Below are 25,571 nucleotides of genomic sequence, written 5' to 3'. Positions count from 1 at the left end.
TTTGACACAGGCACGACTCAGATACTTGTGATTACATATAATCACTTATATTTTCTCAAATTTTGACGATGTTAGAGTGATTAGTTTATCTAAAATTGAAGTTGTCTAATCATGAAAAGAAATGCGGTTTTGTACATATTGGAAATGGACATATGCTTAGAAGACAATATCAAGATTGTGGAAATGGACTTTTGTGAATCAAAATGTAACTCTACAAGCAGAAGCAGCAACATAAATCAACATGGACGATATTATGAACAATCTGAACATAGATATTCCACAAATGATTCTTATTCCTACTCAAAAGAAGAAAACTACAAACTATCACCTGCTCCATCACTTGTAACAGAAATGAGTCCAAAATCATGAAGTGGCCATTTTGAAGATTGTTTTAGTACAGCTCAAAGCATCCCTCATTACTATTCTGCTATATCAAAAACTGACGATTCAGCTTCAAATCATCCTTTTTCTTTACCTAGACCTTCCTATGTAGAATCTATATCTTATGATTATCCTTTGTATCCAAGTTACACGGCCAATTCAGAATCATCAAAGGCTAAAGCTAGATCACATAGTGCACCAAAACAAAGGCCAGATTCATTCGAGAAGCAACCGAGCCGACGAAGAATTTCGATTGAAGGAAGAAATGTACATAGGCCAGTGAGGATGCAGAGGTCATCTTCACATGTTGGTGCCACTGTTCAGAATTACCAATATCCATGGTCAATTAAGCTTGATAGGTCAGCGGTTTCACTCCATGACAGTGAGTGTGGCTCGACAAGCACAATGCTTACTAACACTAATTACTACAGATCTCTTGTTGCATATGATGTGAGTAGTACCAACTACTCTCATGCTACTAGTTTTTATCATACCGAATATTAAGAAAAAAATATAGAATAAGTCGTTAATTGATTTGTTACATTGTTTTGATTGCAGCATGATGGAGATAAGAATTGAGTGTGTACCTTGTTTTACACACAATAAAAGAAACTTTGCAATAAAATAGGAACTGGTTATGTTGTATGTTGCTTCTGAGAGGGAATTTGTTGCAGTGGTTTTATGGATAGTATTGAAGGTTGAGCTGAAGTTTGTTGTGTGAATGATTTTTGGTGGCTGTTGATATCTCCATGTTGAATGAAATAGTGGGGAGTTTATAGAGTTTGGTAAAATAACGGAAAAGGAAGTTAACAAGGCTGCAGAATTGGCAAAGAAGAAGGTAGCATTTGAGTTGTGTACTATTTGCCGGTAGGTGGTTTTGATTTTGTAGTGGGAGCTAAGACACTCGAGGATGCAGTGAAGGTTAAATGGAGTTGTGGGATGAGGGTTACACACTTGATGAAGAATGAGGATATAACAAATGACAATATATAATCTCTCAACTCCGTTAACTCATCCATGGCACATGCTTCGGGTATTTCAAATGCATATATTGTGAGTACAATTAAATTCTTGATTTTGATTTTTACAGTCTTAATTGATATATTTCAAATGAAGCAAATTCTTGAAATGAAGATTTTTTTTTTTTGAATTTAATTATCATTGTCGGTCAAAATTTTGATTTCACAATATTTATTATATGCAGGTGGAAAACAGTGTGTAACTGATATTGGTTATGCTAAGGTGGCCATAGCTAGAAATGAGGTTATTGTTGCTGCTATCCCTACTCACACAGCTCATGCTTTGATAAACATAGATCCAGTTTGGAGTGTGTACTTTACAGGATGCCAAGATAGTATCATAAACTATAATGACTCAAGTACGGACTTTAATGTTTGGATATCACAACGGAAGAATAAAAGGAGGTACTGTTTATGCCTTAGTTTATCAAACAATGGAGGGAGAAATTTATTCGCTGATTGTAAAGAGGCAACATGATTTTTTATCAAGTTATCTTAAATCTTAAATTTTAATTGGTTAAGATATTAAAACCTATATTTGTTAAGATATTTTACATCGGACCATTGAGGCAGTTGACTCGGGCTATTAAGGAAACATATGTTAAAACCTATATTTTACATCGGGCCATTAAGGCAACCGATGTTAAATACTGTAGTTATTTTTAAAAAAATTATAATTAACCCCTTATTTCCATCGGACTACTGACCGATGTAAAATGTCTTTTATTTACTACATCACTTCACTTTACATCGGATTCAGACCCGTTGTAAAATGTGTTTTTCGCCCGATGTAAAAAGTATTTCCTGCACTAGTGACTAATACTATTATAGTGAATTTCCTTCTTGGATTGGTAGCCCCTAGAGTACGTGAGTTGCACCGAACAAGGTGAACAATTAATTGTGTCTTTTACCTTCTTCTATTTACTTCTGCATAATTATTATTTTGATAAAATTTATCTATCAGCGGATGATGTCTTAACATCTGTCTTGACATCGTGTTTTGGTGTTGGGACATCAGTCTTGACATCTATTTGTAAGTTCCCAAATTTCAAATACAATAAGGATGAATAGCTTCATCCTCTTTGTATTTTTTTCTCATTAAATATGAATCACAAACATTCAAGTGAACCACAACCATACAACGTGAATTTGAATCCTACAAACACCGTGAAAAAAATAAGCGTGTTAACATAAACTAGCATTTGTAATCTAACAAAATGTATCAACATGCATAACAACAACATACATGAAGAAGAGAGAATATGAAAAAAAAAAATTCAACAACAACAAAACATGTGAAATCGAAGTAAATAATATGAAAATCATGTCAACAAACATTTATCAACAACATCATACAACAACATACAATAATATAAAAACCATAAACTATCTAACAAGAATAAAATTATATGAAAACCATGCGAAACATAACAACAACATACAGGAATACGAGAGAATAAGGAAAAGAAGAATACCTTTTTGTATGAAGAACAAGATTGACGCCTATATTGTAGAATAAGACAGCTAATGATGAAGAAGAATAGAAAAAATGGGTGCTAGGGTTTTGTTGTGAAAGATACGACTATACTGTCAAGAAGCGGGAGTTAGTTCGATTATATATGGGTAAACAAGTTCACAACGGTTGTCATTACCAACTGTGGGGATATATATATATATATATATATATATATATATATATATATATATATATATATATATATATATATATATATATATATATATATATATATATATATATATATATATATATATATATATATGGGGACGACTCAAGTGAGAACACTTGGTTATTGTGAGAAATGAGAAAAATGAATCACGACCATTAAATTTTGATTTTGTTGATTTTAATGGACTGCATTAGTTTCTCTTTCTATGATCCTTAGTATTTATTTTAAATCAACATAGAAAGAGAAATCAATCCAGTCCATTAAAATCAACAAAATCAAAATTTAATGGTCGTGATTCATTATTCTCATTTCTCACAATAGCCAAGTGTTCTCACTTGAGCCGTCCCCTATATATCTGTGTGTGTGTGTGTCACAACGGTTAAAGGAATAAAATATTTAAGGGTTGTGAGGTTCGAACCCATGAAAGCTTGACTGTATCACCACAGTGAGTCTATCAACCGTTATTATATCCTAACAACTTTTAATTAATAAATAAAAAATGTTAGCGCATGAGTTTAGAGATGTCCCACTATGTTTGGAAGAACCGTGGTGACTTGGGCGTTGATATTTGCGAGTTTTGTAGTGGTGGGTTTAGAAATGCTTAGGTTAAAAAATTGGGAATTTTGTAAAATTGAAAAAAATATTTAAGAAAAACAAATAATATCATAATGGTTTTTAATTCAATCGTTGCTATAAGAAGACCGCTATCCAAAATATAAAAATTCTAGAACGGCGTTGCTAGGATTCAAATCCATGACCTATGAATTATTTCAAAACAGTTGTTTCCTTCACCTATAATTATAAGTAGTGTGGTATCTAATTTATAACCATGGTCACACGCCCGTTATGATAACTAGTATACATACAATCACACGCTACCTAACAACGGACGTGCATCCGTCATTATATGTGTTTTCCGTAATAGTGAACATAATATGCAAAAATTGTGACTGTTTGAATTCTAAAAAGTGTGCCTGGAATTCAATTAACAATGGGTGTGTCAGGATCTTTGAATCCATTCAATTGTTTCTTGCATTGGGTGCGTTTATGATGAAAAGATTATTTGGATCGTGGTGCGTCAAATTTTCAATCTCCGGACAATGCTAAAAGATAATTTTGAATTTCCATAAAATTTGAAAAATTTAGTAAGGGTAAAATGAGCAATCACCTTGAACTTATATAGTTTTGGGCTAAAAAAGACATTTTTAATTTAGATATAGAGGTCCTTTTTGTTTCAGCTTAAAAAAATAAATTTTTTCTTTTTATTTTAAAAAATAGATTTTACAAAATCGTTTTTTAAAATACTACAAGTTTTTTATAATTATTTTATCTAAGTGGAAAGAATAATTTTGATATCCTATAATATAAACATACATTCTTAAAGATCAAAACATAATCGAAATCGCATTTTTTTCAAAAAATTGTATTTTAAAAATGATTTTTATGAAAAACTATTTCAAATAGCTTCAAAATTAAGTGAAATTTTGATTAAAAAAAGTTTCACTAAAATGATAAAATATCTAAAGTAACATTTTTATTCAGACTAATTTTTCATTTGAAACTTTTATGAAGAAAAACATTTTAAATTTTTTTACACTATAAAAATTATTTAAAAACAAAAACTCAAAACAAACGGTCCAAAATTCAATCTCTAAGTCTTACAATTTTGCGTTTTTTTAATGGTTCATTTTGACAGCTTTATATATAAGCCACACATTACACAACATTTAAATGTATGTATTATTTTTGGAAAATTCTTAGGTGGACACATACTTTTTTTTTTTTTAGACAAAAGAGGGCCTAAGTCTAAAAGAAAGAAAAACTACACAGCACTACCCCTTAGGGTGTATAAACCTAAATAATCATCCTCCAACACATACTTAAGAAATTAAAAAATAAATATTAAATATTAAATTTTCTCTGTCCTTCATAATCTCAACCACTCTATGAATCTAATTAAAAATAAAATTAAAATAAAATAAATTAAAAAATTCTCTCTTCTTATTAGTTGTTTCTAAGAATATAGATTTAGGATGGTGTCCATGTAAAAAAATTTCATTATTCTAAACTCGTCTCAAAGAGTATTAGTAACTTGAGCATCAAACTATTTGTATGTTTACCATTGCAAAAAAGTACAAAGGAACTTTCGTTCGCCAATCCCGCAATCATCACTATGAGACTGATTTCAATTAAAAACAAAATTTAATTGTAGTTGTATATGAATGAGAAGAAAAATAAATAGTCGTGAAAAATTATCTATTCCTGGTACAATTGCTAGAGCACACACAAAAGAACACACATATTATACATTAACAAATATTCATTCCTGGTACAATTGCAGGAGCACACACATATCATTACATTCAAATTAAGCTATATATGGTACCATTTTATTCTTAGTCTACACACCAAATAGAAAGCTATTAAAACGAGGAATAGGGACACACATCAAAGGATGAGCTCTTGGAAGGCTCAATGCTGCTTTCTCTTCCGTGTTAACCTTTCCATCACCATCAACCTTCCACTCAAAACATTGAATCATAGCAGCCAGATTTGTTGGAACAACCTGAAGTGCTGATGAAGTCCCAGGACAAGCCCTTCTTCCAGTTCCAAATGGCATAAATTCAAAATTTTGTCCTCTCACATCAAGCTTAATATCTTCACTTATAAACCTCTCTGGCTTGAACTCGAGTGGGTTTTCCCATATATTAGGGTTTCTTCCTATTGACCATAAATTAACAAATAAAATGGTCTTTGCTGGAATCTCATAACCATTAACGACGCATCTTTCTGAACATTCTCTCCCTAAAATTGGTACTGCAGGATGAATTCTTAGTGTTTCTTTTACTATTGCTTGCAAGTATGGAAGCTTGGGAAGATCTGATTCTTGTATTAATCTACTTTTTTGTGTTATTGAATCAATCTCATGTCTTGCTTTTTCCATCACATGTGGGTTGTTTATTAACTCAACTATAGCCCATTCAATTGTTATAGCAGATGTGTCGGTTCCTGCCGTAAATATGTCCTGCATAAACAATATTCTAAAATTATGATACAAACAAGATTTTATCAACTTCTATTGCCAAGCATGAAGTAAAAAAATTTACTATCTACTCCTTTCATTGTTGTTGCGGTTGTCATTTTGTCGATATTATAATTAAATATTGTATATTTGGTCAATCACGGAGGAAGTCTATTTCGTACAAGTTAGATAAAAAGATTATGCGTAAATAATATATAACTTGCAAAACGAACAAACAATTAACAAATTATTGAAAAAATAGCTAGTCATATTTGAATTTATTAACTACTGATTGTGAATATAATACTTAACACTATTAGCGGTAGTTCAAGATTATCAGTGATTAGATTTTGGTTGGAAGGCGACAAACATCTCTCGACTTACTCTGATAAGTCACATATTATTTTTTAGGTGTTTTTAGACCGTATCTGTGATCACTGTGCATTGTTCACTACAAGAAAAAACGTTATTTGTCAGGGACATTTGCCAGAGGTAAAATCCCACACAATAAAAATGACGTTGCTTGGGGTAAAGTCCCTCGCAAATTACAATTATAAGAACAAAAATTATACCGTTGGGTTACCCCTCGCAAAAAGATGGAGGAAATTTTATGAATTTTGAAAAAATATATTGCGAGGGGCAACTCCAAGCAAATAAATGTGGCGCCAAAATTTCATTTCGACAGTCAGAAAATGCAATATTTTACGAGGCGTATTCCCAAGCAAAAAGACAAAGTCCATTTTGCGAGGGGTGTTCGCACTCGACCGAGAAATCACATATCTTCCCCCATGATGTCATTTGCGAGGGGTTGTCCCACGCACGTTTTGACCGTTGCAGTTTACGAGAGAGTCCCCTCGCCCCTTGCTCCATAATTAATTCCAACGTTCCACTCCCATCGCTCGGTTCCCCTTTATTAGATATTCATATTTCTTGATTTCAAAATCAACCACCATTATCTTCATTTCACAAAACTCTCATAATTTTTTCTCTCTTCTTCCTCTCAACTTCTCAACAATGGTACGAAGAACAACCAAAATCGTGATATAATACTTCAGGTAAATTTATTGAGTGATTAAATGTTAATTTTTCTCAGACATTTAATTTATATTTTAATTTATATTTATTATTTTTTTTATATAGCAATTGATTTATAGAGGAGTAAGATTTTAGGATATAGCTTGAATATTTACAGATTTTGGGATAAAGATTTCCCGTACACAATATCAAATTTATTAAATTTTTATTTATATGATATGTTTATCTAGCAGATTGAATATGTTTATAGGTATACTTGTTTGGTGTTCCTTTGAGTAGTATATATAACTTTTATTTAGGAATTATTTTTAAATATATTATTGTAATGTATATTATATTTAATTAAAATACAGTATATAATTTTTTTTCGTTTTTTGTAAATTATTATTTATTTATTTTTCCTTTCTTTAAAGTAAGGGTGTATATTAATTAATTTTAGAAACAGTATTTTTATATTAATAAAAAATAATTGTATTTTTTATATTTTAGTAAATACTATGATATTTATTCAGAAAACAATATTTGTATATTTTATAAAAAACAAATATATATATATATATATATATATATATATATATATATATATATATATATATATATATATATATATATATATATACTATATAAATAGAATTTCTATAAAGAATTATTATATACTATTTATATAAAACAAGTATTTATTTCTTAAAACAAAAACGTTTTATTTTTGAGTTAATGCAAATAAAATAAAAATAAACAGTATAAGTCTAAAATTATTTATATAAAACCGTTTATTTAATTAAAACAATTTTTTATATTTTTATGTTAAAACAAAAAAAAAAACAGTATAATAATTTGTGTAAAATAAGTTTATTATTAAAGAAACACGTTTAGTATATAAAATAGAAGTATAATTTATGTTTAGTTTTTTAGTATGTAAAATAAGTTTATTATTAAAAAATATTATACTATATTTAGTATATAAAATATGTTTTATTTATATATATATATATATATATATATATATATATATATATATATATATATATATATATATATTATATATATATATATATATATATATATATATATATATATATATATATATATATATATATATATATATATATATATATATATATATATATATATATATATTTTAAAAAGAGAAAAAATATTTTTTAGAAGGTATAATTTGATAACTATAATTATATACTCATTTAAGAAAGATATCTCTAAAAAGTATATTTGTATGATTAAATATTTTAAAAGTATGTTTAGTTAGAATAAAAACAAATATGTAGTTTTGTTTAGGACTAGAAACAAATAAATATATTTTAAAAATAAATATATAGTTTATATATGTTTAGGACTAAAAACAAATAAATATATATTAAAAAAGTATTAATATATATTTTGAAATTAGGTAGATATATTGTATAGATATATGTTAAAGTGAATATTTAGAATAATTGAATAGTAATATATGATTTATTTTTAAAATAAAACAAGTATTGAATATAATTTTATATATAATTATTATATGATGTTATCGACAAAAATTTAAAATTTTGTCGATAGATCACTCCTCATTTTATGTAATACAATTAAACATGAACAATGTTGTAAATGTGCAGTATGGAGCATTATCAAATCTATCCTAGTTGGATGTATAATAGAATGTTTCCTAAAAGACGTGGGCTTAAACCACTTTTTATGGAAAGAGTTGTCGCGTTTCTCACGTATGCGTTTGCTCAAGAATGTTGTCGAAGCGAATGAAGGGTAAGGTGTCCGTGTTTAAAGTGTGGTTGTAGAAATATTATTAGTGACCCTAGTGAACTCAAACGTCACATGGAGAGAGTGGGTTTTAGGCCAAATTATTGGGTTTGGACATCTAAGGGGGAAAAATGTCAGAGATGAATAGAGAGGCTTCTAGCAGTCAAACACATATGCAATGCCAGGAACAATTTAACCTAGTCGAGGACATGTTCAGTGACGCATTAAGGATGAATGTGGCTTATGGTGAACCTCAAGACTTTGATGGAGAAAAGCTTCCAAATGAGAAGGCGCAAAGGTTTTATCAGTTGTTGAAAGAAATAAATATACCATTTTTTCAGGGGTCTTCTGACTCTAAGCTATCAATGTGTGTGAGACTTTTGGCTGCGAAGTCAAATTGGAATGTTCCTAATCAGTGTTTAGAATTCTTTGCGAGAATAATGTTGGATGTGACTCATGTGAAAGAAAACATGCTTATAAGTTATTATGATGCAAAGAGGATGGTGTCGAAGTTGGGATTAGAAGTAAACAAATTATTGTTGCATGTTGTTTTATGACAACGAGTTTGGTGCAAATGATGGGGAATTTGAGGAATGTAAGTTTTGCAAGAGTCATAAGTATTTAGTTAGCAGGTAAGGAGTTGACCAAAAAAAATCGAGTTGCAGTGAAGTCTATGTTCTATCTACCAATAATACCTAGGTTGCAAAGAATGTTCAGGAAACAAAATTAGTCCAGGCATGATGCAGCATCCATCTGATGGCGAGGTATAGAAACACTTTGATAGAGTTCATTGTGAATTTGCACTAGAACCCAAGAATTTTAGGCTTGGATTATGCTCGGATGGTTTCACTCCTTATAATTTTTCAGGAAATGCATATTCTTGTTGGCGAGTTATTGTTACCCCGTACAATCTCTCTCCTGAGATGTGCATGACAAAACCTTACATGTTTTTAAGATGAATCATTCCGGGACCGTCGATTCCAAAGGCGGGAATCGATGTTTATTTGCAACCTTTAATTGATGATCTCAAGAGGTTGTGGGTGGGAGAGTGGACTTATGATGTATCTCGTAAACAAAATTGTAATGTGCGAGCTACTTTGATATGGACAATTAACAACTTTCCAGCAAATGGCATGTTGTCTAGATGGGGTACACATGGCAAAATGGGATGTCTACATTGCATGAATCACATAAAAGTGTTTACTTTGGATCTTGGTGGGAAAAGTTTGTGGTTTGACTATCACCGTAGGTTCTTACTTACCAACCATGAATTTATAAGGACTAAGAATGCTTTTAAAAAAGGAGAAAAAGTAAAAGATCTACCTCCCCCTCGACTTTCATCGACTCAAGTATGGAATAATGTATGTGACCTGTAACATCCCGATTTTTCTATTTATTTATTTAGATAGCTATTTTATTATTAGTATAGTTATATAATTATTCTTTGGTGTGATAACTATTTAATTGTGTGTTATTATGCTAATTGTGTTAATTTAACTATTAGTAGAATAATGAAGTAAATAGCTATTGGGCCTAATTATTAGAAATAATAGTAACAAGGGGGTGTGAGAGATGCTAAACTCAATTGATTAAAGAAAGATAATGAGATAAGTTAGGTTTAGCCTTATAACACATTCATTTGGTAAAGAGAAAGAGAGAGCTCAAGAGAAGAGACAGAGGAGAAAAAGGGAGAAGTGAAGGAAGACATAAAAGAGAAGGATTAAACCTAAGGTAAGAGGGAGAATCATCATCATTATGGGTATATATGTACGCAATGGGTAGTTGTATGCTTAGGTTGTTCATCTCTTCAATTTCTCATAGTTTCAAATGTTAGGGTTTGTGTAGAATCCATGAAATGTGGGATTAAATCATATTTTATGTTATATGATGCTAACCAATGAGTAGAACATGCTTAGGAATCAATTATATGTGATTAATTTCTATTTGGTTAAGTTTTGGTTGGTTAAGTCATATTTTGTGTGTGCTGTCAAAAATCTAGTTTTCTCCAAAATACACAGAGCGCGTGTCGCGCGGTACAGAGCGCGTGTCGCGCGGTACAGAGCGCGTGTCGCGCGGTACAGAGCACGCGTAGCGCGTAAACTTCTGATTGAGCGTGCATAACGCGGAAGAGAGCACGTAGCACGGCCTGCTATGTAATTTTGTGATTTTTTATTCTTTTACTTGGGATTCCGTATGCTTATGATTTAAGATGGATTTCCATGTATTTTGATAATTTATTCAATGATGTTTGGATAGGTTTTGAATCGAAATTGAATATCTACATGATATTTGGATTTGGTATGTGTATAAAATGTATTTGGTGAATGGTGTAAATAATATGAATTGGCTTGTTTGCTATATGTTATATGTGATCATTAAATGCTATGTATTTGCTCATTTAATTATAAATGTGTGTTATGCAACGTTGAGGTGGATAATTCAATTGGTGCGAATTATTGAGATATGCTTGGATAATTAAGGTTGTGTGATAATTTTAATTTCATATATTGTGAGCCATGTTGCGCATGCATTCATGGGGAGATGATACTCTGGTAGGCTTTGATCCTTGTGAGGAATTAGAGGCGTGGCTTTGTTCCTATGTGGATGCAGAAGCGGTTGACTAAATGTTCATATTTTGAGAGCTTTGGTCTTGTCTGGATCAGAAGCGTGGCTCTGGTTCTTGAGTATGAAATCGGGAGGGGTGAGCTTGATGTTCACATGGTACCACATGCATGAGTCACATTAGTTGCATTTGGAGTCACATTGATTTCGCTATGTGATAATTGGATTAATGTGTGCTTATGTGATAATTGGCTATTTATGTTATGTGTAGTAATTGTAGAACTCCTTTAATTATGAAGTGTGGTGAATTTGTTGGATTGTAGGATACTATGTTCATTGTACATATTATATGTATTCATTATGATGTGAATTCTCACCCTTTTGTTTGAATGATGTTTATTGTGACATCGCGCAGGATCCGAGGATTAGTCGAGGAGCTTGTTCGGTTAACTACTTTGATTTAGGTAGTGAGTCAATGCTCTGATCATGTAACACTGGGGGTATTTGAACTCATGTTTGGTTGTTTGAGATGTTATGATGTTTTATCTTATTTGACATGGTATTTTAGATAGATTATCTTAATGGCTATGTTTCCTATTGTTGGATTCATATGACATTTAATGAGATGATAATGTTATTATGATTTTCGATAGATGATTATAGTATGGGATATAATCATTGAAATTCTTGAGGATTTATTATTCCGGTGCGATATGCATATTGATGAAACATGAAGTTTTCAAATTGTGTTATAAATATGATCAGGTGCATGTTTGTATGTTTTGCTTTGGTTTTCATTGTTATGGAAACGACATGTGATGCTCTTTTGTATATGCATGCTATAATATTAATCTGTGAATGTATGTAATTATTTGGGGTTAGAAAAGGGGTGTTACATTAGTGGTATAGAGCATGGTCAACCAGTTGGTCAAGGTTATTAATGTTTTTCGTTCCCGTTATATTAGATTTGTGTATCTAACACGACCAATACTGTTTTTCTGCTTGTTTGTTGGTTGTCTTAGGACAATGGTTACGGGAAGGAATGGTGATGCTATTGCGGAAGCATTGACAAGGTTAGCTGGTGCTATTAGGCAAGCGCCGCATGCGAATGCTGGTAATGGAGAAGAGAATGAGTTTTGTGCTTTGGGAGACTTCATAAGGAACAATCCGCCGATCTCTGAGGGAGAGCATGAACCTGACAAGGCACAAGCCTGGTTGAAAGCGATCGAGAAGATATTTCGAGTCATGAATTATACCGATGTGAAGAAGGTGCAGTTTGGTACTCACATGCTAGAGAATGAAGCTGATGATTGGTGGAGTAACACTTTGCAAATATTTGATGAGGAAGGCATGGAAGTTTCTTGGGCTCTTTTCCATGATGCATTTTTGGAAAACTATTTTTCGGAAGATGTGCGTGGAAAGAAAGAGGTGGAATTTTTGGAATTGAAGCAAGGGAATGGAACGGTGGCGGAATATGTTGCAAAATTTCAAGAGTTGATTACGTATCATCCTCATTACAATGCTATGAATGCGGAGAGGTCTAAGTGTCTGAATTCTGTGAATGGTTTCAGACGTGATATCAAGAAGTCCATTGGTTACCAAAAGATTACTCGCTTTGCGGAGCTGGTCAACAAGAGTCGGATTTATGATGAGGATAGTAGGGAGAGTGCTTCTCACTACAAGTCTTCGAACGATGAGAAAGGAAAAGGACAATACCGCGGGAAACTGTATGATAATAAGAAGAAGCAGAAATGTAATTATGGGGGGAAGCCAGGTGGGGAAGGAGCTAGTACTCCGATTATGTGTTACAAGTGTGGTGTTGAAGGACATCGTGCTAATGAATGCGACAAGAATCCTGGAATGTGTTTCAAGTGTGATAAGCTGGGTCACAAATCTGTTGATTGTAGAGTTTGTTCGGGTGTGGCTTGCTACAATTGTGGTGAGTAAGGGCACATTAGTACTAAGTGTGATAAGCCAGAGAAGGAGCAAGAGAAAGGAAAAGTGTTTGCATTGTCTGGTTCTAAAACCACTGTTGAGGATAGGCTAATCCGAGGTACGTGCTTTATTAATGGTACACCTTTTATTGCTATTATTGATACTGGTGCAACACATGCTTTCATTTCTTTAGATTGTTCTATCAGATTGAATCTTATGTTGTCTGATATGCGTAGAAGTACGGTTATTGATACATCTTCTATGGGTTCAGTGCCTACTTCTTTTGTGTGTTTGAATTTTCCGTTGAGTATCTTTGGTAGAGATTTCGGAATTGATATAGTTTGTCTTCCGTTAGATCAACTTGATGTGATTTTAGGTATGAACTGGTTGGAGTTTAATCATGTATAAATCAACTATTTTGATAAGACGATTTCCAGAAATGAGTGTTAAGGAAGATGTGTTTCTGTCTGCCAAACAAGTGGAGGAGTCTGTGCAAGATGGTGCTATGTTGTTTATGTTGTTGGCAACCTTGGATATTCACGAGAAGATAACAATTGAGGAATTTCCAATAGTTTGTGATTTTGCGGAGGTATTTCCTGAAGATGTAAGTGATTTACCACCGGAACCTGAAGTGGATTTTATGATTGATTTAGTTCCTGGAACTAGTCCTGTATTGATGGCTCCATATCGATTATCAGCTTCTGAATTGAAGAGTCAACTTGAGGATTTACTTGAGAAGAAGTTTATTCGTCCGAGTGTGTCACCCTAGGGTGCACCTGTTTTATTGGTTAAGAAGAAGGAAGGTTCTATGATACTTTGTGTTGATTATAGACAATTGAACAAGGTGACGATTAAGAACATGTATCCAATTCTGAGGATAGACAATTTGATGGATTAGTTGGTGGGTGCACGTGTGTTCAGTAAAATAGATTTGAGATCTGGGTACCATCAGATTCGTGTGAAGGAGGAGGATATTCAGAAAATTGCTTTTAGAATGAGGTATGGACATTATGAGTATTATGTTATGCCTTTTGGTGTGACCAATGCACCTGGTGTATTTATGGAATATATGAACAGGATCTTTCATGAGTATTTGGATAAGTTTGTAGTTGTGTTCATCGATGATATTTTGATATATTCTAAGAGTGAAGATGACCATGTTGAACATCTGAGGATTGTTTTATCGGTGTTGAAGGAGAAAGCAATTGTATGCTAAGCTTTCTAAGTGCGAGTTTTGGTTGAAGGAAGTGAGTTTCCTTGGGCATGTGATTTGGAGTGGAGGTATTTTTGTTGATCCGCCGAAGATTGAGGTTGTACCTCAATGGGAAGCTTCGAAATCTGTTTCTGAGATTAGAAGTTTCCTTGGTTTGGCTGGTTATTGCAAAAAGTTCATTGAGGGATTTTCTAAGTTATATTTACCGTTGACACAATTGCCTAGGAAGGGTCAAGCTTATATCTGGACTTCGCAATTTGAAGCTAATTTTCAAGAGCTTAAGAGAAGGTTGATAATTGCTCCTATTTTGATTTTGCTGGATCCATTGAAACCGTTTGTTGTGTATTGTGATGCTTCTTTGATGGGTTTAGGAGGTGTAATAATGCAGAATCGACAAGTAGTAGCTTATGCTTCTAGGAAACTTAAATTTCATGAGAAGAATTACCCGACGCATGATTTAGAGTTGGCCACACTTGTGTTTGTTTTGAAAATTTGGAGGCATTATTTGTTTGGATCGAGATTTCATGTGTATAGTGATCACTAGAGTTTGAAGTATTTGTTTGATCAGAAAGAGTTGAATATGAGACAAAGAAGATGGTTGGAATTCTTGAAAGACTATGATTTTGGTTTGAATTACCATCCTGGAAAAGCGAATGTTGTAGCGGATGCATTGAATAAGAAATTTTTGCATATGTCAATGTTAACGATGCAAGAGTTGGAATTGTTGGAACAATTTCGAGATTTGAGTTTGGTTTGTGAAGCTACTTCTTCATGTGTTAAACTTGGTATGTTGAAGCTTACTTGTGGTATCCTTGATGAGATTCGAGAAATTCATAAATCAGATTTGAAATTGGTTGACATGATGACATTGATTAATCAAGGAAAAGGTGGTGGTATTTGGATTGATGAGAATGGTGTCATAAGGTGTCGTGACCGAGTTTGTATTCCGGATGTATCAGATTTGAAGAAGAGGATTTTAGATGAAGGGCATCGAAGTGATTTCAGTATTCATCCTGGAGCTACTAAGATGTATCAAGATTTGAGGAAGTTATTTTGGTGGCAAGGTATGAAGAAGGATATTGCAGAAGTCAAAGATTGAACATTAGAAACAGTCTGGTTTGATGCAACCGTTATCTATTCCTGAGTGGAAGTGAGATAGCATCTCGATGGATATTGTTTGGGCTTTGCCGAGAACTTCGAGTAATTTGAGACAATTTCGGCTATTGTGGATAAATTGATGAAATATGCTCACTTTATTCCTATGAGGATGAATTATTCGATGGAGAGACTTGTAAAGTTATACAATGAAAGGATTGCTTATTTGCATGGTATTCCGTCGAGTATTGTTTCTGATAGAGATTTGAGGTTTACTTCAAGATTTTTGGAAGGTTTGCAAAGTGCTTTGGGTATTAAGTTGCGTTTGAGTTTGGCTTATCATCCGCAAACTAATGGTCAAACAGAGAGGAAGATTCAGTCACTTGAGGATCTTTTGAGGTCTTGTGTTTTAGAACAAGGAGGTGCTTGGGATAGTTTCTTGTTCTTGAATGAGTTCACTTATAACAATAGTTTCCATTCGAGTATTGGAATGACACCTTTTGAGGCTTTGTATGGTAGAAGGTGTAGAACTCCTTTATGTTGGTATGAATCTGGATAGAGTGTTGTGATTGGACCCAAGATAGTTCAACAGACTACGGATAAGATCAAGATGATTCAAGAAAATATGAAGGCTTCTCAGAGTCGTCAGAAGAGTTACCATGATAAGAGGAGGAAAGCACTTGAGTTCGAAAAGGATAAGAATGTGTTTCTTCGAGTTACGTTAGTGACGGGTGTTTGTAGGGCTTTGAAATCGCGTAATTTGACGCCACGTTTTATTGGTCCATATCAGATTTCCGAGAGAGAAGGTGAGGTGGCATATCTGATTGCATTACCACCATCGCTTGCTAATATTCATGATGTGTTCCACGTGTCTCAATTGAGGAGATACATTGCGGATCCATCGCATGTTGTTCAATTAGATGATGTTCAAGTAAGAGATAACTTGACGGTTGATACATCACCTATGATTGATGATTGAGAAGTGAAGAAGATTCTTGGTAAGGATGTCGCTTTAGTGAAATTTATTTGCGGAGGACCGGCCGATGGCAATGTGACGTGGGAACTCGAGAGTAAGATGAAGGAATCGTAACCAGAGTTGTTCACTTGAGGTAATTTTCGAGGAGAAAAATCTTTTAAGTAGGGGAGAGTTGTAACATCTCAATTTTTTTATTTATTTACTTAGATAGCTATTTTATTATTATTATTATTATAATTATTTAATTATTCGTTGGTGCGATAATTATTTAATTGTGTAATATTATGCTAATTGGGTTAATTTAACTATTAGTAAAATAATGAAGTAAATACCTATTGGACCTAATTAATAGAAATAATAGTAATAAGGGGGTGTGAGAGATGCTAAGCCCAATTGATTAAAAAAATATAGTGAGATGAGTTAGGTTTAGCCTCATAACACATTCATTTTGTAAAGAGAAAGAGAGAGCTCAAGAAAAGAGAAAGAGGAGAAAAATGGAGAAATAGAAGGAAGGCATAGAAGAGAAGGATTTAACCTAAGGTAAGGGGATAATCCTCATTATTATGGGTATAAATGTATGCAATGGGTAGTTGTATGCTTAGGTTGTTCATCTCTTCAAGTTCTGATTGTTTCAAATGTTAGGGTTTGTGTAGAATCCATGAAATGTGGGATTAAATCATGTTTTATGTTATATGATGCTAACCCATGAGTAGAAACGTGTTTAGGAATCAATTATATGTGATTAATTGCTATTTGGTTGGTAAAAATCGTGTTTTCAGTGTGCTGTCAAAAATATGGTTTTTCTCCAAAATACGAAGAGCACGCATAGCACGTAAACTTCTGATTGAACGCGCATAGCGCGGAAGTGGGCGCGTAGCGCGGCCTGCTACGTAATTTTGTTATTTTTTATTCTTTTACTTGGGATTCCGTATGCTTATGATTTAAGATGGATTTCCATGTATTTTGAGAATTTATTCAATGATGTTTGGATAGGTTTTGAATCAAAATTGAATATGTACATGATATTTAGATTTGGTATGTGTATAAAATGTATTTGGTGAATGGTGTGAATAACATGAATGGGCTTGTGTGCTAGATGTTATATGTGATCATTAAATGCTATGTATTTTCTCAATTAATGATAAATGTGTGTTGTGCAAAATTGTGATGGATAATTCAATTGGTGCGAATTATTGAGATATGCTTGGATAATTAAGGTTGTGTGATAATATTAATTGCATATATTGTGAGTCTTGTTACGCGTGCATTCATGGGGAGATGATACTACGGTTGGCTTTGATCCTTGTGTGGAAATAGATGCGTGGCTTTGTTCCTATGTGCACATTATATACATCGCGAAACATAGAAGAGAAGGATCAATTTGTGCACATTATATACATCGCAAAACATCACATTTTTGCTCTCGTTATTTCAATCACATGATGTTGACTCCAAGAATCATAAGGAACAAAGTTCACTTCAGTGAAAGAAGTATACTCAATTCTATTGTATTATATTTGATTTAATAACTCAAGATGTTTTTATATTATATTTTACATTTGAGTTTTATTTAATCAATACTAACTCAATATTTTGTTGTTTAGAATTGTGCCCTCACATCAAGCAGTATCGATCATAACAGACATTATAAAGAGAAGTATACACAATTCTGGCCGACTTATGGAGTTGTACTTGAAGATGAAAGGGAAAAATGGTTTCAAGCATTTCAGATATAATTTACTTATTAATTTTGGCATTTCCTTTATAGTTTTTGAGATATTCATGATTATACTTTATTTAATATTTTTGAATTCATACAACAATGTAGGAGAAGTGTAGTTGGGATGTTAGAGATGACGCCGCAATTAAAGAAAACTTTCACTCAAAATGTGCTACTCGGTTTTCTGATACCATGAGGGATGTTAGACTTAAATGAGAAATAAAAGGGACACATCCACGTTGGATAGGAGAAGAAATATTTCCAAAGTTTATTGATCATTGAAATTCTGATAAATTTAAGAAAATATCTTAGAAGGCAAAGAAAAATAGAGCATCTAAAGTTGGTGGCTGCAGCTACGCTACAGGAAGTATTAGTGTGGCAGAAGTTGTGCGAAGGATGGTACATGTATTTATTAGTTATCTATCATTTGGATGTTGCATCATGTATAAATAATTATTTTTTTTACTTATTTAGAGTGAAGAGTTAGGTAGAACTCCACTTCTTAATGAGCTCCACATGGAGACTCATCTCAAGAGAAATGGACAGTTTGTTGACGAGCGCGCAAAAATCGCTCAAGTAAGTTTTTCTTATATTTAAGACATTTTATTTATTTCTTCTATATGTACCTAGTTTATTTGAATCATGATAACATTTAATTTTTTTTATAGGAGGAGTTTGATAGAGAACTTGCCATAAAGTTGTCAAAGCATCCTGAAACATCTGAACCACCACCGGGGTATCATGTTGACCCTAGTGTTGGTTTTTGGACTTGGTATAATGTTTCAGATGGAAAGAAGAAAAATGGGAGAGTGTATGGTACTAGAAGGTACGCCAATATGATCAAGCGTCGTAATAGGGATTTCAAAATGAGATATGTTGATGGAGAATGATCATCCACTCCACCTATATTAACCGCCGAAATGCTTGCAACTGTGAGAAACTTGGTGAATACTGTGGTAGCACAACAAGTAGCAGCAAGAAATAAGGAAATTGAAGAGATGAAGAGAACAATTGGAGATGCAAGAAGAAATGCAGAGAAAAGAAACACAGTTGCGGGAAGAAATGAGGAGGCAGACACAAGAGTATCAAGAAGCAATGCCGATTGCAAACGAGCGGGCACAAAGATTTAATCAATTATTTGCTTCACAAAATATTAGTGGTGGATTTGGAGGAACTGGTGGATATGGAGGAGTTGTTGAAGAAGAAGAGGAACAAGATGCAGAGAATAATTAAATTTGAATATTTAAGTTTATTTTAATTTGTATGGAAGAATTTAGGTGTTAGCAACTATTTTGAACTTCATTTAAATATTATTGTAATTTTGTATGGAGCTTTATCTTAATTTTTATTATATTTAATTAAATATAATTATTTATATGTGTTATATTAATTTTGTTTTAATTTAAATCATATTTTTTTAATTTAAATTATATTATAATTATATTTTTATTTTAATTATTATCTTTGATTTGATCAATTATATTTTTTTAGACGGAAAACATTTTGCCAAGAGCTTAACCCCTAGCAAACTGAAAACTACTGCATTTTACGAGGGGCTTTTCCCTAAGCAAAATATCTAACGCACTCTGAACACTGGCTGACTACTCGCTAGTGCCTACGTCTGCATGTTGCAGACTTGAAAATGAGAATTGCATTTAGCCTGCATTTAGCCAGGTGGTATGCCCTAGGAAAATTACTGACATGTATATCCCTTCGAAAATTAATTTGCGACCCCCTGTTTTTCTAGGGGAGCGATCCCCTCGCAAGTTTTGTATTTGTGAGGGGATTAGCCCCTGGCAAATTGGATTTTTTCTTGTAGTGGTTTTGCATATCAAATAGTGAGGATCTCCATTGAGTAGAGGACAAATAGGGCGAGAAACTCAAGTTTGTTAATTCGGGTACCAATAATCCCCATAGTCATCCAGAGGGTTTCAATGTCAAGGGGCATTAGAGGCCAACTGAGTACCAGGATCCAGATTTGTGCAACGTTAAGGTTCAAAGGCTGGAGGAAGGTTCTTCACTTATTGTGGAAAATACAAGCACTCAGGCGCGCCTTCTAAAGGTAAGGCTCCCCTAGCTCATGCAACGTTGTGGAGTGATGTCGTTTTCGACATCCTCCGATTCAAGAGTTCTAACCTCTATTTCACCAAGGGACTTCGTACTGATTACCAAGCCCTTTATTCTAAACTGACCTTAGCAATTGTGAATGTGAAATATAACCTTTTGTTGAAGATACTCATGCTGCAGGATGTTGAACAGGAGAGGCGCGACAAAGTTGTGAAAGAGCTGAAGGCGAAGCTCCAAAAGCAAGTGGATGCATACAATGAGAGTCAAAGGTTGTTACAAGCCCTCTAGAAAGACACGGAAAAGTGGGAGGAGAAAATAGAAGATGTGAAAGCCAAGGGAAAAAGAATCTTTGCCGAGAAGGAGACTTTGCAAGAATCCTTAGACACCTCCTTCCTTTGTTAAAAGGAGTTGGAAAAGGCATTGTCGGAGCTTACCGACGAGGCGGTGTATGCTTTCAGAATCTATTTCGAGCGTGCCAAGGAGAAGACCCTCTTCCCCCTATCTGAACTTGAGCTAAATGGATTTTCTCAAAGTCGTCTATGGAAGCCAGCTAGAAGATGAGGTGGCATGGAAGTTTTTCCGCCACTGAAGACACCCATGGTATGGGTGGGACAATGGGTGGTGGTGAGTCTAGAGCACCTCAGCCATAAAATGTTGTTAAGGAGGAGATGAATCATGACAATTTTTGATGGTGTGATTGTTTTTTTGGACCATAGTGACATTGTGTTTCTTTGCCCTTTCAGGGGTTTTATGTTGTACTTCTTCACCACTTTGGGTTTTTTTAATATTTGATGAACAACATTGACTTTTGAGGGTGATATTTATGTTAATTGGCTTTATTGTCATCCTTTTCCATAGTTAATGTTGTGTGATTAACTCTTTAGCGCTAGACTGAGGGAGTCTTCTACCATCGTTCCTCTTGACATTGTTTGATTGCTTTTAAGAACTGAAAGGGGACATAACAAGGACCCTACTTTGAGAATCTAGTATTTTGATTGCTTCCATGAGCAGAAGCTATCCCACTTTAGGATCCAAATGCTTGATCGCCTCTATGGGCGGCAAGGACACCACATAAGGGTCCAAGAGTTATGCTTGCCTCTATAGGTGACAAGGATCCTAGTTAAAGATCCAGTAATTTGATCACTTCTATGTGCAGCAAGGATCCCACTCGAGGATCCATCTATTTGATCATTTCTATGGCGACAAATACCCAATTAAAAGATCAAGTAGCTTCGATCGCCTCTTGAGCGACAAGGATCCCACTTAAGGATCCAGCGGTTTGAACGCCTCTATGGGAGAAAAGGATTCCACTTAAGGATTCACCGATTGATCACATCAATGGGTGGCAAGACTCCCGCTTAAGGATCCAACAATTTTGATTGCCTCTATAGGCGACAAAGGTCCGACTTAAGGATCCAGCAATTTAACCAATATGAAAATGTAACTAAAGCCTATTCTATTGTGCCAAACTTACTTGAAATGAAATAGATCCCATAAAGAAACTTTTGCCACTTCCCCTAAATGCCATTAGTGTCAACCTCTCTCAAAACGTCCATGCTGAAGCAACTTTTGAAACACCAACACTCAAAACGAAACATCTTCATCATCATTTTCATCAGCAACATACAAAAATCGTCGTCTTCATCTACAACCCCATCGCCCATTCGTCTTCTTTTCGTTTTCTATATGTCCATGCATGCATATCTTCTTCTTTTTTTTATAGAGTGGTCTCCTTCCTTCCGTACCGACTAATCCACCGAGAGCATTACTGCCCCACGTAGCCTCCGAAAGTTGGTCCTAGACTCCTTCGAACTCAGGACCTCAAAGAGAGCAAACCCTTGAGACTCAAACACCCTCCCACTAGGCCAACTCTCTCGGGTTTGCATATCTTATGATTCTCTCTCATTCTCTCATCTTTTAAATTTTGATATATTAATGGAACTGTTTTTTTTTTTTTTAATTTCAAATATTTTCACTAGTTATTATCATAGAGCTTTGTTATTATTATGTTCGGTTCCACCCTCATTAGATTTGCGTAGTTTTTTCATTAATGTGGTTTAAATTTAAGTTCTGATTTTGTTTGCATTAATTTTATTGTTCATTTCAGTATTGTATAGGGATTGGTGAATTTGGTTCTTCTAAAGTTAGTAAATTATCTATTGAGAAAATAAAATGGTTTTATTTTAAAAGAGTGATTTGTTATTATATCTTGCAATTTCCTACCTAATCCCAATCTGTCAACTGATGTGAAATGTCTATTCTACCCGATGTAAAATGCCTTATATGTAGTCATGGCACAAAAATATTGTGGTTGCAGTTTGCAAGCGCATCATGCCTTTTACTCTAATTTTGTTTAAAAGAGGGATTTTGTCAAGATGAATAGAACTTACGGACACAAACGGCAAGAGAATTCAGGTATGCATATGTTGATGAAAATAGCTGAGAATAATATAGAAATTAGAAAATTTGCTAACCAAGATGAAAGCCTTGATATTCTCTCTGCTGAACTTTATCTCACTGTTCTCATTTTCATGAACTTCCAACAAAATATCAAGTAGATCCCTAACATGACCATCTTCACCTTTTTCCTTCCTTTTCTTCCTTTCCTCTTGATGCTCCCTTATCACCCTCTCCATCATTGAGTCAAACCTCTCCATAATCCCTTTAAGCCTTTTGTTCATTCCCTGCAAATCCAAATTCTTACAAAACCAAATATGATCTGATATATTAAACTTCCCTACAAGCTCTGCCGCATCTCTCACCATCTTCCTAATTTCTTCAGAATCACTAGTGTTCTCAGAGCAAATTTTTCTCATAGTCATCCTTGATATAATGCTATTGGTAAGAGTCAAGAGCTCACCGCCGACATCAACAGCCTCACCGGCTACCCCTTTCTTGTGCAAAAGTCTCAGAAACCTCAGAGTCTCTTGTTGCCTCAAGGGAAGGAGCTGATCAAGTGTTCTTCCACCAAGAAGCTCTGACATGCACATCTTCTTCATGAACTTCCAATAGTGACCATATGGAGCAAACAAGAAACCCTTTGATCGATATGATAAGTAGTGAACTGCAGCACTTGTAAAACGGTTGGAGAAGTAAGCTTCATTGGTTTTAAGAAACTCCTTTACTATTTCTGGACTTGAAATTACTACATATCGCTTAGAGCCAAGGAAAAGTTGAATTATGGGACCATAGTGTGTTGAGAGGTTGTGAAAACTTTGGTGAGGTATTTTAGATATAAGGTGAAGGTGTCCAATGATAGGTAGTGATGGAGGGGATGGTGGAGCAAGATGGTTTTTGTTCTTCTTTCGAGTTTGTATGGCAAGAACTGCTATTGCGGGGAGGAGGCAGAAGAAGAAAAGTTGGATATAATATTGCATTTCAGCCATACTAGAAACTTTTGAAAGAAAAATATGGAAGTTTTGGCGGCTTGAAACATAAACTTAGGGCTAGCACATTCTCTTTATTTGTATGTAAGTCAAATACTATATATAATGGGATCAAAGTTGATGCAATTATGTAGAAAGTTAAATTTAATATTTAAAATATCAATTCATATATTTTTCTTTCTACATATTAATGTGTTAATGAAGGTGATATTATAACTAACTGATGAACTCAAGTTGGTAAAACGCCTATTACCGTAAGTGAAGAGTGTCAATCGCCATAAAACATTTGAAGGGACAAAAATGTTTCGTACTCACTCAAATTTTCCTATACCTGTCATATTTAATTAACCATCTATAAAGATGTCCAACCTAAAGACTTGTAGGATAACATAATAATAGTATGATCAATTAATTATTGACAAATAAATTCAGCAGATGATTGTAGAACACTCCTTTTCATTACATTGTCATTAACTCTTGGAAGTAATTCATACTCAGAGGCTGCAGAGACTGTCGTTAGAGTCAGAAATTTCTGAGGTGATTACTCAGAAGCAGTGTTGCTCAGAAACATAAGTTTATAAGGTGACTGTTTCAGAAGTGTGTTTAGCTTCTAGAGTTTGAGTTTGTTTTGCTTAGTTATTAAGTTTAGTTTTTTTTGTTAGCTTAACTAAGGGATGGTATTGAAATGTAATTTAGTTTTTTTAATATGTTGCCTATGTGACCCTAGTTTGTGTGTATAAATAGACTAGTAGTAGTTGTCATTTATTAATCAGTTATTTTTCTTACAGTTTTTGTAGTCGTCATTGCAGAGTGCAATATATATATATATATATATATATATATATATATATATATATATATATATATATATATATATATATATATATATATATATATATATATACACACACACACACACACACACACACACACACTCATTCCTTTTTGTTCTTCTTAAGTTTGTGCACTAACAATTGGCATCTTGAGCCCCGGTTCAGATCCACAAGGATACACGGGAAACACGAGTGAAATGGTGAGGCATTGTGTGATTTATTACATAATCACATTTTATGATTCTGCGGGATTGGGAAACACTACGTTTGGTGAGATCTGAGTGACTAGCACAAGGTTGAGGATGAACGGAAACGGTAGTCTGAGCACCAAACTTCCAATGTTCGATGATAAGAACTGGAATCGTTGGATGATTCAGATGCGAGTGTTGTTTGGCGCTCAAGATATTCTTGATCTCATCAATGATGGTTATGTTTCAGTTGCACTTCCAGAAAATACAACTGATGCACAGAGAAATGCTCAGTGTGACCTGAAGAAGAAAGATTATAAGGCGTTGTTCTACATCCATCAGTGTGTAGATGTGAACGTGTTTGAGAAAATCGTTGATTCGACGATGGCGAAGGCAGCGTGGGACACGCTGGTTAGGTGTTATGGTGGTGACGCATCAGTGAAGAAGGTGAAGCTTCAGTCCCTATGAAAGCAGTATGAGAATCTCAACATGAATGACAACGAGAAAGTATCTGAGTACATCTCTAGAGTGATTATGATCACTAATGAGAAGAAAGCCTGTGGAGAAACCCTTTCTAAAAAAGTAATAACCGAGAAGGTATTTAGGTATCTTACTTCTCATTTTGATTACATCCTTGTAGCAATTGAACATTCTAAAGATCTGGAAACCATGAGAATAGAAGAGCTACAAATCAGT

At 33.8% G+C, this 25,571-nt stretch overlaps 1 protein-coding gene and 1 pseudogene across 1 annotated transcript; one reads left to right on the top strand and one right to left on the bottom strand.

Moving 5' to 3' along the window:
• Positions 1-111: 111 nt before the first annotated feature.
• On the top strand, positions 112-960 carry LOC131662576 (protein IQ-DOMAIN 19-like; annotated as a pseudogene).
• A 4,358-nt stretch (positions 961-5,318) lies between these two features.
• LOC131644782 (cytochrome P450 93A3-like) lies at positions 5,319-23,937 on the bottom strand. Its single transcript, XM_058915371.1, has 2 exons — positions 22,943-23,937; positions 5,319-6,113 (listed from the first exon to the last, which is right to left on the bottom strand). Exons 1-2 carry the CDS (start codon positions 23,852-23,854, stop codon positions 5,490-5,492), a joined length of 1,536 nt encoding a protein of 511 aa, XP_058771354.1. The 5' UTR covers positions 23,855-23,937; the 3' UTR covers positions 5,319-5,489.
• Between the last annotated feature and the right edge of the window lie 1,634 nt (positions 23,938-25,571).

This window comes from Vicia villosa, linkage group LG1 (assembly GCF_029867415.1).
Source record: "Vicia villosa cultivar HV-30 ecotype Madison, WI linkage group LG1, Vvil1.0, whole genome shotgun sequence".
Classification (NCBI taxonomy): Eukaryota; Viridiplantae; Streptophyta; class Magnoliopsida; order Fabales; family Fabaceae; genus Vicia; species Vicia villosa.
This window is presented reverse-complemented; position numbering and strand designations above follow the sequence as displayed.

What these genes read in the sequence shown, in the direction of transcription:
- LOC131644782 (XM_058915371.1), bottom strand. Translation starts at nt 23,854, where the DNA reads ATGGCTGAAATGCAATATTATATCCAACTTTTCTTCTTCTGCCTCCTC. An exon ending in ATATCAAGGCTTTCATCTTG is followed by an intron (nt 6,114 to 22,942) that starts GTTAGCAAATTT and finishes TTGTTTATGCAG; the next exon opens with GACATATTTACGGCAGGAAC.